The sequence below is a fragment of the Drosophila virilis genome, chromosome 5 (genome assembly GCF_030788295.1).
Source record: "Drosophila virilis strain 15010-1051.87 chromosome 5, Dvir_AGI_RSII-ME, whole genome shotgun sequence".
NCBI classification, from domain to species: Eukaryota; Metazoa; Arthropoda; class Insecta; order Diptera; family Drosophilidae; genus Drosophila; species Drosophila virilis.
In genome coordinates, this window is record NC_091547.1 from 4883734 (window position 1) to 4899654 (window position 15921).

At 43.0% G+C, this 15921-nt stretch overlaps 3 protein-coding genes across 5 annotated transcripts; 2 read left to right on the forward strand and 1 right to left on the reverse strand.

The window, feature by feature from the left end:
- Positions 1 to 5056: 5056 nt before the first annotated feature.
- On the reverse strand, positions 5057 to 8175 carry LOC6626195 (uncharacterized). 2 transcript variants are annotated; one of them, XM_015174102.3, is made up of 2 exons: positions 7862 to 8175; positions 5057 to 6071 (listed from the first exon to the last, which is right to left on the reverse strand). In XM_015174102.3, exons 1-2 carry the CDS (start codon positions 7869 to 7871, stop codon positions 5218 to 5220), a joined length of 864 nt encoding a protein of 287 aa, XP_015029588.1. In that variant the 5' UTR covers positions 7872 to 8175; the 3' UTR covers positions 5057 to 5217. The 2 variants fall into 2 exon arrangements, with proteins under 2 accessions (XP_015029588.1, XP_002048770.1); XM_002048734.4 differs by lacking the exon at positions 7862 to 8175 and adding an exon at positions 7202 to 7340.
- Positions 8176 to 10341: 2166 nt separating this feature from the next.
- LOC6626193 (uncharacterized) lies at positions 10342 to 11818 on the forward strand. Of its 2 annotated transcripts, XM_032436725.2 has the most exons (3): positions 10347 to 10486; positions 10699 to 10731; positions 10885 to 11818. In XM_032436725.2, the coding sequence occupies exons 1-3, from the start codon at positions 10483 to 10485 to the stop codon at positions 11742 to 11744; spliced, it is 897 nt and encodes a 298-aa protein (XP_032292616.1). In that variant the 5' UTR covers positions 10347 to 10482; the 3' UTR covers positions 11745 to 11818. The 2 variants fall into 2 exon arrangements, with proteins under 2 accessions (XP_032292617.1, XP_032292616.1); XM_032436726.2 differs by lacking the exon at positions 10699 to 10731 and having other exon boundaries at positions 10342 to 10486.
- On the forward strand, positions 10343 to 14313 carry LOC116651052 (uncharacterized). The gene is made up of 2 exons (XM_032436724.2): positions 10343 to 10486; positions 12026 to 14313. The coding sequence occupies exons 1-2, from the start codon at positions 10483 to 10485 to the stop codon at positions 13483 to 13485; spliced, it is 1464 nt and encodes a 487-aa protein (XP_032292615.1). The 5' UTR covers positions 10343 to 10482; the 3' UTR covers positions 13486 to 14313.
- Positions 14314 to 15921: the final 1608 nt, after the last annotated feature.

Consider the following 15921-nt stretch of genomic DNA (forward strand, 5'->3'; position numbering starts at 1 on the left):
TCTCACCCAACATACATCTGTTCGTTCGTATGCCTGTCCTTCTGTCTGTCGCTTTATTCCTTACCGGCTCTTTTGCTACGTGCGGGCATTGGATGGGAATTTAAATTGGTAATGCGACGACGAGGCCCAACTCGTGGTCGATGTTCGTTGTTGTAGTTGTTGTTGTTGTTGCTGCTGCTGATATTCGTTGCTATCGCAGTGCCGCACACTTGAATACACATACACACACACACACACAACATCGAGTGCTATACATGGCTGTGTTTGTATGTATGTATTGTATGTACAGTAAGATTCAAGATAGAATGCAGTGGCGTACGCTGCAATTGCTGCGAGGGGCTGTTCACATCTGAATCGAAATAGTTGTTATTAAATAATGAATATAAATATTGACACATGGATTAACTAGCTACCGTTGATAACTAAGCTCGTAAATAATACAGATGCATACTTATTTTAAAATATTTCCTCTTATATAAGTACATATGTCAAGCGTATACTCCGTTAATATATAAATGTTTATATGCATATGTTGGTAACATAAAATGTGTGCAGCACATTCACTTACTCCCTTTATCAACCCCTCTTTCATTTTAACCACACTAAGCCGCTGCGCACTTAGTGTCCCAGTCTCAGTCGCATGCCTGTGTGTTGAAATATTTTCGAGGCAAGCTGCGCACATAATGGCCCCTCTCCAGGCAACGTCCATGTCCAATGCCCCGTCTCCGGCCTCAGCCAGTGCTGGCGTCTCTGCTGCCGTTGCTGCTGCTGCTGCTGCCTCGGTCGCTATTTTTATGTACAAAATACATGGCACATAAATTGTTTCAGGCCGCCAGAGCCATAGCCAGAGCCGAGGCCGTGTATTCTGATTGTGATTCTGTTCCTGTGCCACACACACACACACACACACACACACACACACACACGTATACGCATACCCAAAAACAGGGTTGCATATGCAACGGTACGACTATGTGTGTGTGTGTGTGTTTGCTGCACATGGACATGGCGTTTGTTTTTCGGCTGCTGGGAAAGAGTATTTTTCTGTTCAATTCTTTTTCTTCGCCTGTTTCCGCTTGCATGTTGCTGTTGTTGTTCGCTGCTGCTGCATTTTGTGTGCCCGCTGTTTTTGTTTTTGTTGCTGCTGCTGTTGTTGTTGTTGTTGCCTGATTCACACATTCCTAATTGAATTATCACGCATAAGCGACAGCCAAATCCAGCTGAGTGTTGTGGATGAGATGATTTGAGGCCCGGACTAGCTGTGTTAGGTGCCAAGTGAAGCAGCTCGCACAGCTCCCCACCACAGCCCGCCATTTACCCACTTGCTTATATTCATATTTTTGTGTTATATATAGACACTGGTTTTTACTATAAAAACTAATTAGAGTAGTGAGTGCGAATGCTAGAGATGGGCGCGTGTCGTGACAGCGTATTCTATTAGTGTTGAAAAGGAGAAAAAGCCTTATTAAAGATAATAAGATATTACTATAAATCAACTATTTAAAATTGTTAAATATATCGTTATCTACATTATCTATATTTATCGTTAGCGATATTATTTTGCATTCGTTACGTGACACGCGCTCATTCCTAGCGCCCGACTGAGGCTCTGGGTCGCTTTCAGCCCTAGAGCACAAGGCAACCGACTACCGTTAGCGACGACCAAATGCCGTTTCACTACGCTTTAATATACCCTATGTACATACATATGTACAAAGGTATATATAGTTTGCGTTTGGGAAAGGTTTGTCGGATTTGGCTGTATGTACTCCACGCCCATGGCCGTTGCCGCTGGCACGGGGCGAGGGTTATTCGATGCCTCGTTTGTTGTTGTTGTTGTCGCATTTCCATTTTTATGTACAATTTTTCATTTTGCGCTTCGTTTTACATTCGTTCTTTTTCTGTTATTTTTCTTTGCATTTCCATTTCACTACATTCGCGCGCGCACAAGCACGCACACACATACTACGCCAGCACACTACTGTATTTGTATGCATGTGTGTGTGTGTGTGGTTGGTTTTGTGTTATCGCAGTTGCAGTTGAAGCATCTGATGAGACACGTTTCAATATTAAGCCCTGAGCACATACCCTGCTGTACCCGCGCACACCGCCCCTAAGCCCAACAGCGCGTCCTGCTAGCTAAAAATGTACTCTTTGCCCGTCGCCCGACGTTAGCAAAGCAACAACACACAAACTCTCCACATTGCACTCACTCCTCCATTTGCTCACTCTCTCTCACACTCTCTCTCACACACAGCCGAATCGTGTGCGCTTATTGTTCCATTCTTTTCGTTCTTGTCGCCACTAATTGTAACTGCACACACACACACACACACACGCACACAGTGTCTTATATATTTACTGTGCATATAAGAGCGCTTTGTAGATAGCATCCATCCATTCATTCGCAGCATATAAGCAGCAGTCGCTGCTTGTTCGATTATGCGTGCCCTTCTCTCTCCCCGCTCTGCTTCTGTTGCTGCTGCTGCTGTTGTATGTTTGGCTGTGTGTTTGCCCTCTTGTCTTGCTGCCTTCATTCGTCGTCGTTCAACGCACTTCCTTCTCCAGTCTGTCTCCCTTTCTGACTGTCTCTGCCTTGGTGTATGTGCGCGTGTGTGTGTGTGTGTGTGTGAGTTTCTAGCGACAGCCCCACAGGCCAAATTTTGTCATTCCTGCGCTGCCTCTGCCGCTGCGCTGCTCAGCTACAGCTTCTGCTGAAGAAGAAACTGATATTCCAAAGCTGCTGCTGCTGCTGTTGTTGTTGTTGTTGTTGTCTGTTACCGTTGCTCTGGGCAAGAATTTCGAGCATTTCTCGAAAGTTATTCGAGGGTTGCCGCGCGCAGCGCTTGCCTCTGTGTCTGTGCGTCTCGAGGAGCGTGAATGGATGGCCTCAGATAGCATCTGAGTTACTTTTTAATACATTTTAGCTAAATGGATATTTGAGGCTGATAAGCAGAACCGGGATTCCATTCGCAGCATGTGTGCTGTGTGTGGGCACGAAGGGGGAGGGCATGCCGAAGACTAAATCTACTTGTACCAAAAAAAAAAAGCGAAATTAAATTACAAGAATTTATATTGAGGAAAGATTTCAACACTTCTTCAGCGGGCTTTTAAGTCATATTAAATTGTGTACATTTTGCTTGGATTGGCTTTAAGACGAAGCAGAAAAAGACGAGAGGATGTCAGCTAGCATTGAGATACTTTCTGGGCTTTAACAGCTTTGCGTCTTTAGGAGCGATTCTTTAACTGCCGACGGCTATTTTTGTTGCTCTACTTTTCAGTTTTCTTAATTTAGGCTTATAACAATCTTTCTTTCTATATACCTCTTTATGTGTCTGTCTCTTATCTACATATCTATGTGCATTATTCTTTCTATAGGTATATCCCTCTATCAAATATCTACCTTTCTACTTGGATGTTTCTAAAATATCTATCTTTATATGTGTGTATCATTCTATGTATTTATCTATCCATCTTTCTATCAATTTATCCACATATCTACCTATCTATCTATCTATATATCTTTCTATCTATCTTTCTGTGTGATTTTAATATACCTATATACTAATGTATATTTCATTCTATCCACCTTTCTATCTAGATGTCTTTGCTCGGTCTGTCTAAATATATGTAAATCAGTCTATTAATGTATCTATCTATATTTCCATCTATATATTTTTCCATCCATCTATGTATATATTTTTCTATCTTTCTATCTAGCTATCTATCTGTCTATCTATCCATCTATATATTTATCCACCTATCTATCTATCTACCTATCTATCTATCTATCTATCTTTCTATCTATCCATCTATCTATCTATCTATCTATCTATTTATCCACCTATCTATTTATCCACCAACCTATCTATCCATCTATCTATCTATCTAACACTATCATTTATATAGATTAATATAAGTATTATCTATCAAGTATCTTCCCATCTGTCTATACATCCATAAGCTAAGTCTCTGGCATGCCGTACGTATAAAGGCATATGTAGCTATATATCTATATCTGTTCTGTTATTGGTGAGTTAGAACATACTGCTAAATCCCTATCAAATCAGAGCTTGAACCTTGAACAATAAACTATTATTTATGTAGGAATCGTGCCTATCAGAGTATCTTGTCTATCTTCTGTAACCTTGTCATCTACAAACAGTTAGTTCCTTAATCATTTAGCAAATGCTACATGGAAAACTCTTCACTCGGCAGCTTCTGGCCACGTCCAATGGTTGTTGTGAAAGCGACGGCATTTGCCACATTGAAAAAAAGGTGTTTCACACAAAAAACCAGTTCTTACGACTAACCAAAAACCAAGTCGAAACATGCCCAAAACAAGTCAAAACCTAAAACACAAAGAGAACGAAATAAGAACACGTCACGCCAAACTAATTAAAATTTCATAATTACTGTACTCGATGCTTACCAATCCATTTCGAGTCTGGGCCCGCGAACACGCCCCAATCGTGTTGCACGCGCAAAGACCAATAAAAACTGAGGCACGTTCGCGTTGTGCACCAATCGGAGCGAGGCACAGAAAGCGACCAATGCGCTGCCAGCGTTGTGTCGAGTTTGAAGCGTGTAGAGTGACTCGTATTCGAGAGACATGTTAGATGGCAACTCTACAACTCTACACGCTGTAGAGTAAGCGCACAAAAGCTTCACAGAAAAGCTCCCAAATGCACGTATACACACGCTGACAAATTGGGAATGTAAATTAAATGAATTTTGTTTAATTTCCAGTTAAATTCAATAGGTTGAAATGTAAATATGGTTATTTACTGTAAATGAGCTGTTTAGGTTATGTGCACTGAGTGTAGAGTTGGCGCAAATGTCTTGATTTGAATTTGTAGAAAAGTTTAAAGACAGAAAATTGCTTGTATATTTTCTCTGAGAATTTCAATGCATACTTTTGGGTTGAATTTGTTGTTAAAAGCTTAATATACTTAATAAAAATTAATATAATTTTTTGCGGCCTCTCATTCTCTACAAAATCCACCAAATATATGCCTAGATTCATGTGGGGCTTTGTTTTAAAAAATTGCTGTCATTTAATATCGTTTTAGTTTTATTTTATTTGATAATTGTTTTCTATAATTTTTGAGTGTCTGATGATATACAAATAATTTAATTGATTATCAAGGAAATGTTTAAGAATTTAATGATTTTTTGGGGCCGGCATCGAAGCGAACCGTTTCGCATTGATTCAGTCTAGGATCGGACGAGCACCTCGTAGCTGTCCAGGCGCACCTCCTGGCCGCCAAAGGGTATGTAGAGGCAGTGATGCGACTGATGGATCTTGCCGGGCGTAAAGCTGCCATTGTAATGGCCACGTCCAATATACAGAGGCTCACCCTCGCTGGTGCGGCCGCAGACAACGGCGCCGCCGGGCACATTGCCAAAGGAGTCGGGCACCCAGCCGTAACCGTAGCCGGCGAGCAGCTCAAAATCGTATTTAACGTGCTCCTGTCCGCCGTATGGCACATAGGCGCAGCCCTTGTTGGGTATCACCTTGGCCGGCAGCAGATCGCCATCGTGATAGGCACGTCCGACAAAGATGGCATCGCCATCGGCATCATGGCCGGCCAGTATGGTGCCGGGCACAATGTTGCTGCCGGACGAGCTGACCCATGTCTCCGGCTGTACGAGCACCTCGTATGCCTCCAGCTTATGCTCGGCACCGCCGTACGGTATATACAGGCAGCCGTGCGACGGATGCACCTTGCCGGGCGTCAGACTGCCCTGGAAATAGCCGCGACCCACAAACAGCGCCTCCCCATCCGAGGTCTGGCCCACGCGCAGCGCATGCGGCGGCACCTCGCCATGACTGGCCGGTATCCAGCAGTAATGGTGTCCGGTGAGGATCTCGTAATCGTGCTTGCTAATCTCCTCGCCGCCCCAGGCCACGTACGCCTGATGCTTGTTGGGTATCACCTTGGCGGGCAGCATGTCGCCGTTGTGATAGGCGCGGCCCACATAGATTGGATCCTGATCCGAATCGTGACCGGCGGCGATGGCAAATGGCGGCAGTGCATCGTACACATTGCGGGCAACCCAAGTGTGATCTGAAGGATATTTGGCAAAATTAGCTAAATCATGAATTTGATGGACTTTAGAGGAATATATAGTATATATAACAGACTGTAGACTATATTGAATACATTTATATTAAATTATAGATTTTAAAAGTATATATAAAAAAAAACTCACTGAGAAAATACTCAATAAATGCTTAATATTTACTCAACTTATAAAGAGCATATTTCGATATTGAGCACAATCTCAAATTGAGCACAATTTCATATTGAGCGTTTTCTCAAATAGAAAGAAATCCATTGAGTAATAAATATTGATAACTCAATGAAACAAGGGAAAGCTTCGAGAGGTGCGAGTGAGAAGGCTAGCTTCAATGCTTCGTCAGGACTACAATTTACACCACAAATAACTCTCCAACTCTCGCTCTCTCTCTCTCTCTCTCTCTCTCTCTCGGCTGCTATCACTCTCTCCAACTCCTGCTGCAGCACAGTTAAAAAAGCAAGCGAATTAACTCAACTTTGAGTCATTTTTGTTCCCAATGCAGCAGCAAAGCTTATAATTGGATCGCAAGTGAGAACTTCACTCGTCATGACAAGTGTGCCGCGATAGGGCAAAGCAGGTGTGTGTGTGTGTGTGTGTGTGTGTGTGTGGGACGCTTGTGTCTGTGTTCAGATCTAAGATACGACAGGGCAGGGTAACTGCAAAAACCACTTGACTAAGGTACTGAAGGTGTCTTTATCAGGTACATGTCGAAATTGTGGCATTATTCATGCCCATATCTGTCACCAAAAGCTCATAAGTTGGTCGGATTTGAACTGTCGCCAAATGTAGCCAGCTTTGATATATGACTATATTGAGCACATCGAACTGTACTTTCACCAAGTCAAAAATGGTGCTCCTTAAGCTATTAGGCACTTTCTTTTTAGCTACAGAAGAGCTTAAAAGCTTTAAGCAAGCTTTAAGCAAAGATCCTTTAAAGCGCTTGCTTGGGCTATTTTTAGCCTCATTCCAAGGTTTTACGTTAACTAATCACAATCTTTTGTGAAACTTTTCAGGAAAATTTTTATAGATCGTATTTATCTTCAATTTTCACTGGTATATTCCATTTTTTTTTTCTTTTTTAGAGTTTTGTAATCCTTCACTTGAATCCTGCGCTTACCCATTTTGTTGTTGTGTGTCTGCTTATAGTTATATCTGTAGCTGAACTGAAGTATCTGACGGATACGTGCTCCGTGGCGCTCTCACTGGCGTAGTTACTATATGACTGAGTGGACGTGCGACTGGCAGTTGTGTTATAAAGCTGCGACTCTCTTATCGGGCAAAATGTGTTGACTGACATATATATATATATATATATAGATATTTTGCTTTTGGGCCCAGTTGTGTGTGATTGTCGTTAGCCGGCAAACGATAAGATATCGTATCGGAGCCTGTGGCATTTTTTCCAAGTAAACATGTGTACAGGTGAACGGGTCGAGAGAGGGGCTGGGGGTTAGCTGGCACTTCGTCATCGCGGCAAACTTTGAAAAGTGTGTAAAATATTGTTGCCTCCTCAATTTTAACCAGCATAACAGTTAGCTGGCCTCTAAAATATCAATAAATAATGCGTTTTATCTGTTCGTGAGATGTTTACCCAATATTTGTGCGCTTATCTATGAGCGATTGCATGATTATGGTATGTCTTATCAAGCCGGTCCAAAATACACTTTATCAATAACAGCAGCAGAAACGTGTAGCCAAATAAACAACCTCGAAACTCTTGTGCTTGGCACTCTGCGAGCTTGTTTAACTAGAGAAGTATTTACTGAACTTTTCTCACCTGTCAACATTTTGCGGCTCTACTTGAAATCCCGATAGTTTCCTTCGGCGAATAGCTTGAAAGCTGTGCACTGCACTTTTCAATTTATGGCTCTGATCGAAATTCGCCGTCGCTTTTATGCTGCAGATTGGCTGCCTTGTTGCTCCAGCGCTTTGTTTTGAATAACCGCATGAGTATTACAACAGACCCCAACTTTTGTGGCACTTGCGAGTCGATAAACGAAAGCCACAGCTGTTTCTGTTTCGGGTTCTGGCTTCTGGGTTCTGGTTGGGCTTCGGTTTCGGCCTCTGAGCAAACCAAATGTGACTCAGTCGTCTAAAGTCGAGAAATGTTTCATTTAAACAGCAGTAACGAGGCTTGCTACAACTCTAAATAGATTCGCTGAGTCAACAACAATCAACTAAAAGAAGGCAAAAGAAAGTAAAAGAAAATCGAAGAAAAGAAGAAAAACATACATCTCAATTTTGAGTTTAGTTGGAGAGTTAAACTGTAGTTATAGAGTTGTCAAGTTCCTTTTATTTCTTCTTTTTTTTTAGATTGGAAAAATAATTTTTGTGCTCGCCAATTTTTGGGCCCAAAAGGTTTAACCTTCAATAATATTTATCATTGATATTATCTAGAGAGATAGATAGTTTTATAGAATTTAAGATAATATATATAGGGTTCTAGAAACAAGCGCATCGGCCCTTTTATGATATATGATATGATATGATATGAGAGATACATGTGAGATATCTTATAAGATATCATATGAAAGATATGATACTGTAGAAGATTCTAGAAATTAAAACTTCGAACTGGTATTTTGTTATACGTGATATGAGAGATGTCTTTCCATATATGCTTCTATCAATTAACCCATCGCGCTGATGTGATATATCTGATATGGGAGCTATATATGAGATATTTAAGATATGGTATAATATAATATGATATAATAGATATGTTTCTAGAAATAAGGACATGGAACTGATGTTAAATATATTTTATATGAGAGATATATTTCTATAGAAGGTTCTAGCAATGAAGACATAAACTAATGTGTTATATGTAACTGATGTGAGAGTTACCTTTCTATATAATGTCCTGGCAATTAAGACATAAGCTAATGTGATATATTATATGATATAAGAGACATTTTTCTAGAAATAAGCTTATCCGAGTGATGTGATTTATGAGAATTATGTTTCTATATAGGTTTCTACAAATTAAGACTTTTTTTTTTATATACGATATGAGAGCTATGTTTCCATATGTTTCTATATCTTACTATGACAAATATGTATCTGTATATCGAGAACTGATATTGCAAATGCAATTGTAAATGCAAACTGCATTGCTATATGTAGATATATCATATATACATATATATATTGACATATATGTAATCACCCATAAATGCAACAGCAATATCTTATCTCTTATGTAAGTATTGCCAATCTCTTTAAAGAGGCGTGGCGCCTGAGATCATAAACTCATTGACCTCGCTGATCTAAGTACGCCTTCCCTCTATTTATAGTAAATTTGACATTTATGTATTTCCTGTATGGTATAAATGTGTAAATATGTTATTGGCTGGCTGACTTGACAAGTGGCCAATACGCACACCTGGCGTACCTCCAGTTTATATACATAAAAATTTATATATATAGATATGTAAAACCCCCCCAAAAAAAAGTCCCCAAACATGGCGGCTGACTCATCGTTGCTGGAAAAAAGCTTTTCGGGTGATACATTAATATTGGAAATGATAAACATGCCCGTAAGTTGAGAATGTTAGCGATAAGGCCCTGTCAATAACAAGCCATATGCACTGCAAGAAAAGCTTATCGATAAAAATAACACCAAAAAAAAATGACAAGTAAAAGGGATCCAGTTGGGTTTACTCGACTAGTGTATGCCCTTAACTTTCTGCTACTCAAGCTAAGCACTTATTCTATTGGCGGGTGAAGAAGGGAGGGGGACTGGGCGTGGCAGTAGCATACACGATCTTTATATACTATACGAGAGATATATGCTGGGAGATATTCTCAGAGAACAGGATTTCGATAACGATATTTATCGATTGCTTTGAAATGGGGCAAGTTATCGAAAAGCGAATAACAAATCCGTACTGAGCGGGTACAAGAAGAAGCTACATTCAAGTATCTCGATCTTAAAATTGCTAAGATCGACGCGGAGAGACGGACCGAGAGACAGACAGACGGAGGGACGGTGGAACGCACGGACGGAGAAAGGAAGGACGGAGAAACGGACGGTCGGACGGAAGGATCGACTCGAGTATTGATGCTGACCAAGAATATATATTATTTATGAGGATGCGTGATGCCATCCTCTACCCGTTACATACCTTTGCACATAACCAATATACCCCTTTTAAGCACTTTTGAATGCGAGCCGAAGCAGCACGGAGATATAGGCTCGGGCGTAGTTTTAAAACCTTTTCACTTGCCGTTGCGGGTTTTAGTTGAAAATCGAACAGCGAACCTGACGGTCGAAACAACGGAGTGGACTTTAAATAATTCTAAAACAAAAACAAAAGGAATAATTACATTATACTATATACAAAAGATATAAATAATTTGCAGAGAAAGCGCGCTTATCAGCTGGAAAAGTGAATCATGGGTATGTTAATCAGGCATATTTATCAGACCCACATATATATATATATATAGATATGGCAGGGCATATATATTGTGTGACAAAGTAAATATAGGAGTCAGCCGATCCTCAGCGATCTCTTAGCAATCCCTGTCGTGGATGTCAGTGCTGATTTGTCTCTCTCTCTCTCTTTTGGTTTTTTTTTCCTTCGTTTCTTTTGCCGGGTCCACCTTTAGGTGCAGTGCAGCCGGGAGCAGTTGTGAGCATTGGTAGGCGAGTGCAGAGCTGTGTCAATATTTAAAGAATTGAAAATCTATATGTATAACTTTTGCACCAATGCGTATTATCAATGCTATCTTATCGCGCTTATCGGCAACTCTTTGGCTAATGCCCAACCGCACTGTCCGCTCCTCTCGTTGCAGAACACACTTGGGTGCACTCGACTCCATATGCCGCACTGCCTCCGTTCGCTGTTGTTGGCGGCCACGACGCCGACGGCACACCGATCTATGTGGGTCGCTCCTTCCACGAGGGCGAGAACCTGCCCGCCAAGGTAATACCAAGCAAGGGCTGTGCCTATGTCGCCTACGGCGGCACCGAGCACCAGAAGAGCCACTATGAGGTGCTGGTGGGCCAGGGCTTCGCCTGGGTGGGCAGCTCCAGCGGCTGTGTGCCGCCAAATGCTGTGCGCAGCGGCACCACCCGCACCGGGGAGCCCATCTATGTGGGTCGCGGCCATTACTCGAACTCGCTCTGTGTGGGCAAGGTGCATCCGTCGCATGGCTGTCTTTATATACCGTTTGGCGGGCAGGAGGTGCGCATTAACACCTACGAGGTGCTCATCCATCAGCAGCAGGATGTCTGGGTGCCAGCCACGCCCAGCTATACACCGCCCGGCGCTGTCGTAGCCGGCCACGATTCGGATCGCACGCCCATCTATGCCGGACGCGCCATGCACGAGGGCGAAATGCTGCCCGCCAAGGTGGTGCCCAGCAAGGGCTCTGCCTATGTCTGCTTTGGCGGCTACGAGTTCCAGAAGCCCACCTACGAGGTGCTCACCGGCTATGGCTATGTCTGGATTCGGCCCCATCACCATGGCATTCCCCCGAATGCCGTCTCCACGGGACGCGCCCGCAACGGCGAACCCATCTATTACGGACGCGGACATTACCAGGGCAGCCTGACGCCCGGCCTGATCTCCTCCCGACAGCGTTGCCTCTACATACCCTACGGAGGTCGTGAAATCCGTGTGGACTCCTATGAGGTGCTCTGCCGGCAATAGGCGGCACTCACATAAACATATATTTATATTCTTGAACAATTTCCAATAAAGGTTGCGACTGCTTATCAAACACATTTAAGTTCTGTAGTTCATTTATCTCTGCATATAAATTAGTCTAAGCTTATATCTATAAGCCTTTAAATATAAACACAATACAAGATTATATTCGTAGTCTGGTAAAAGTTGCACGTCTAAAGCTTGGGCATAGCCTGAACTTGGATTATATATAGATTACATATATCGAGAAACTTAAACTTATGCCTAATTCGTTTATATTACAGCCTACAAATGGGTGCAGTCGTCGGCGTACTCCTCGATACCGCCGAACGCCGTTGTGGGCGGCAATGATGAGGATGGCGCCATGATCTATGTGGGCCGGGCGGAGCATGAGGGCGATATGCTCGTCTGCAAGGTGGTGCCCACCAAGCAGATCGGCTTTGTATCGCAGCGCGGCGAGGCACTGCCCAAGGACATATTCGAGATACTGTGCGGCGAGAATCTAGTCTGGGTCAAGTGCTACGATCACGTGATACCCGAGACAGCGGTGCTCTGCGGTCGCACCCAGCTGGAACAGCCCGTCTACATTGGACGCGGCCACTATGAGGGACATTTGATAATTGGGAAAATCTCGTCGGTGCATCGTGCTCTGTTCATTGCGTATCGCGGCGCGGAGCGTCGTCTGGACTCGTATGAGATTCTGGTGGAGGAACGCCAAGGCATGCCCGGCTGGCAGCTGCCGCCGCCGCCGCCCGAACAGCTGGAGTTGGCCGAGAAATGTCCGGTAACGCCGCCGCCGCCGCCCATGCCGCAGCTGCTGGCTGGCAAACCAGCCGCTGCTCCCGGACGCTATCCGTATCCGCCGGACTTTGATGCGCCGGCCTTTGCCTTGCACGACAGACCACCACAGTATACGCCCATGCCCATGCCCATGGCCGGGACAGATCCGTATCCACCACCGCCGCCGCCGCCAGCCCGCCCAATGGGGCCCTCGATCTTGCCGGAGTACAAGCCACCGCTAGCCGTGCCCGTGCCCATACCAGTGAAGCCCTCGCTGCCGCCGCCCTCCTATGTGCCCGCCGAGGTGGCGCCCTCTTATACGCCCGCCGAGGTGGCGCCGCCTGCTGCCGCTGCCGCGTGCTCCTTTACGCCAGCGGACACTTATAAGCCGTCATTGGATCCGTATGCGCCCAGCTGCTCCTCCTACACGCCAGCCGTGTGTGCTCCCGCGCCGCCTGTCTACGGCGGCGGACCGCCGACCCATGGCGTCGGCTATGATCTGTGGATGGCGGCCAGTCCCGGCTATACGCCACCGGATGCCGTCTTCGGCGGCCACGATAGCGACATGGCGCCGCTGCTCGTCTGTCGCGCCTACTACGATGGCACCCATATACCGGGCAAGGCGGCGCCCAGTCGCGGCTGTGCCTACATAACGCTGGCCGGCCGCGAGATTGTCGAGTCGCGTTACGAGGTGCTCATCGGACAGTCCAAGTACCATTGGGTGCCCGGCCGTGACGGCAGCATAGCTGCCGGCGCCGTCGAGGCGGGCCGTGCCTTCAACGGCGAGCCGTTATTCATTGGCCGCGCCCACTACTGCGGCAGCCTGACACCTGGCAAGATTCAGCAATCGCATCGCTGCCTGCACATACCCTTCGGCGGGCAGGAGGTGCGCATCAGCAGCTACGAGATTCTCGTGCGCAGCGACATCTATCATCGCCAACAGGGCATCAGCCTGAGCTACTGAGCTGGAGCTGGCAGGAGACGTTAACATGACCTTAAGCAAATTCCAGAGCAGCTACCTCAAATGTAAAGTCCATCCCATGGGCAAAGAGTAACAAATTCAGCTTTCAATTTAACAACAGTCTATATAGAAAATGTATTTTCTTTTTAAAAGCAGTATCAAGCGCTTAATTAAATATAAATTATGCTTGATTCCAAAAAAAAATATATTGAATTAAGCATAAAGTACTTAATTTAAGGATTTACACACTAAAATAAAAATGCTCAACGGAATTCCAAGAGCTTTTCCATTCAGAAATCGAAGAAAACAATTGCTGAAATATGTTTTTCTATTACTTAATTTAAGTAAGAAAATGCTTGATATTTTCTTCAATTACTGAGAGCAACAAATTTAGCTTTAACTTTTAATGCGATCTTGATAGAAATTCATTTTCTTCCTAAAGACAATTCAGGCTCTCTTCGTTCTTAAATTAAGTCTAACTTAACCCTAATTCACAGCAAAATATATTGTATTAAGCATAAATAATACTTAATTTAAGATTTTGAAAAGGTTCAAAAAGTGCTCAATGGAATTCCAAGAGCTCCTCCATTCAGAAATTGAAGTATTACAAAAAAAAAATGTTCCTGAAAAAGAAAGCTTAAGAAAAACGTAAACTTAATATTTGCTTTGTATTTCTACTTCAGCTTAAGAAATTTCAAAATGAACTTAATTTAAGCAAAAAATGCTTGATATTTTCTTGGTATTCATATTCCTATAATGTATTCCCCGCAGCAGCTACCTCCAAAGGAGTTTTGTTAACTATTGTACCAAGTCGAAACTTCTGTTGTATATATAAACTGTTAAATATACGCATCTATTTATTTTAATAAGCAACTTCTTTGAATGAATCTAGGAAGACGTCGTGCATCTGCGGCGTTCCGCGCAATTCCAAGTTTTTATATGGCCCGGCTAAGTGGCAGATGCTCGTAAAAGACGTACTTCCTATATTTAGACCATAAAGATCATTATTTAGCCTCGGGGTTTACTGACCTCTAGCTCGCGCTTTGTCTAATGCAAATACTATTTCCCTTCTCTTTTGCTTTAACCTAGTGCCAAAAATTATATAGAATATTCAAGCAGCAGTTGAATAGCAAAAAAATCCAACATATCTCAACTCAAGCCATCCCCTGCACGTGCCTATTTGAATATTGGACAAAGTAAGCTAATTTAAATCTGAGAAATCGAAAACTAGTCCAATTGCATTTTGGATAAATGTCACGTTTCTGCTGAAGGTCAACTCATAAGGCAACTACTTAACTTTTCGTAGTTCTACTTTGTGATAGATCATGATCATAATCCGAGATATTACTAATTAGTCTCAAGAGAAGGTTTTACTTGAGCTTCTGACAGTTTTTATCAACATATTTTCTCAGCGAATATCTTAGTGCCTCAAGGGAATACTACAATATATAATTTCTACAAATTCTTCAGGGATTAAAGCTGGTATTATATTTAAATATATAACTCGGATTTATTATAGCGAGTCTTACAGTAACTAATCGAGCCATAACTATATATAATTTTCTAATAAAAGATAAGCTTCCTGGATATTATATATTTTCTACAAGAAATAAACTTTCAGAAATATTAGTTAAATTTCAAGGAATATATGCAATACATCGGATTGACTATTTCGAATGATATAATAACTAATTGGACCATATTCTAACTCAACTCGCCAGAGGCTTAGAAATCAAGCACTACTCAGCAGATTTGTGTATTGGCCAAAGATTAAAGTAAAACAGTTGCGATTTATGTTGAATAGACCTGAAAATGAACTTCCGGACGTCGTGCCGCGGCCAGATCATTAAAAACGACTAAATCAACGGATGTGCTCGAAGATATCCGACCCAGACCCTGCCCACATAAACAACATGCAGAATATATGTATGTGGACAGATTTGTTTATTTACCAGCGTGGACTTTGTGCTGTGTGACCTGACCAAGTCAATTTGGAATCGCAAATGCAGGTCGCTTGTCCAGGTGTGCACAGGTAGCTGCCCAGTCCGTATAAATATCGGGTCGTTTACTCGATTCGAGTTCAGTTCATTAGCCATTGCCCGGTCTGCGGTCGGTTCTCATTGTGCGCGACTAGTCAAACAAATCATAATAAAAGATTTCAGCATTCAGCATTTGTTTTCGTCAAATTGCCAGCCGGTAAGTCTTCTCAGTTGCCCGATACGACATCATCTATATATATATACATATCTGTATATCTGTAGCTGGGCATGGAGGGCCTGCCATCTAGCTTGGTAATATTTACTCGAATCTACGTAATATTTTTGATAGCCTAACCTTGATGGTTGTATTTGCCGCATATTGTTTTTCTTGTTGTTGTTGTTGTTTTATATTGTTTATAAATTATAGTATTCCCCCATAAAGGTACGGCACTTAGGTTAG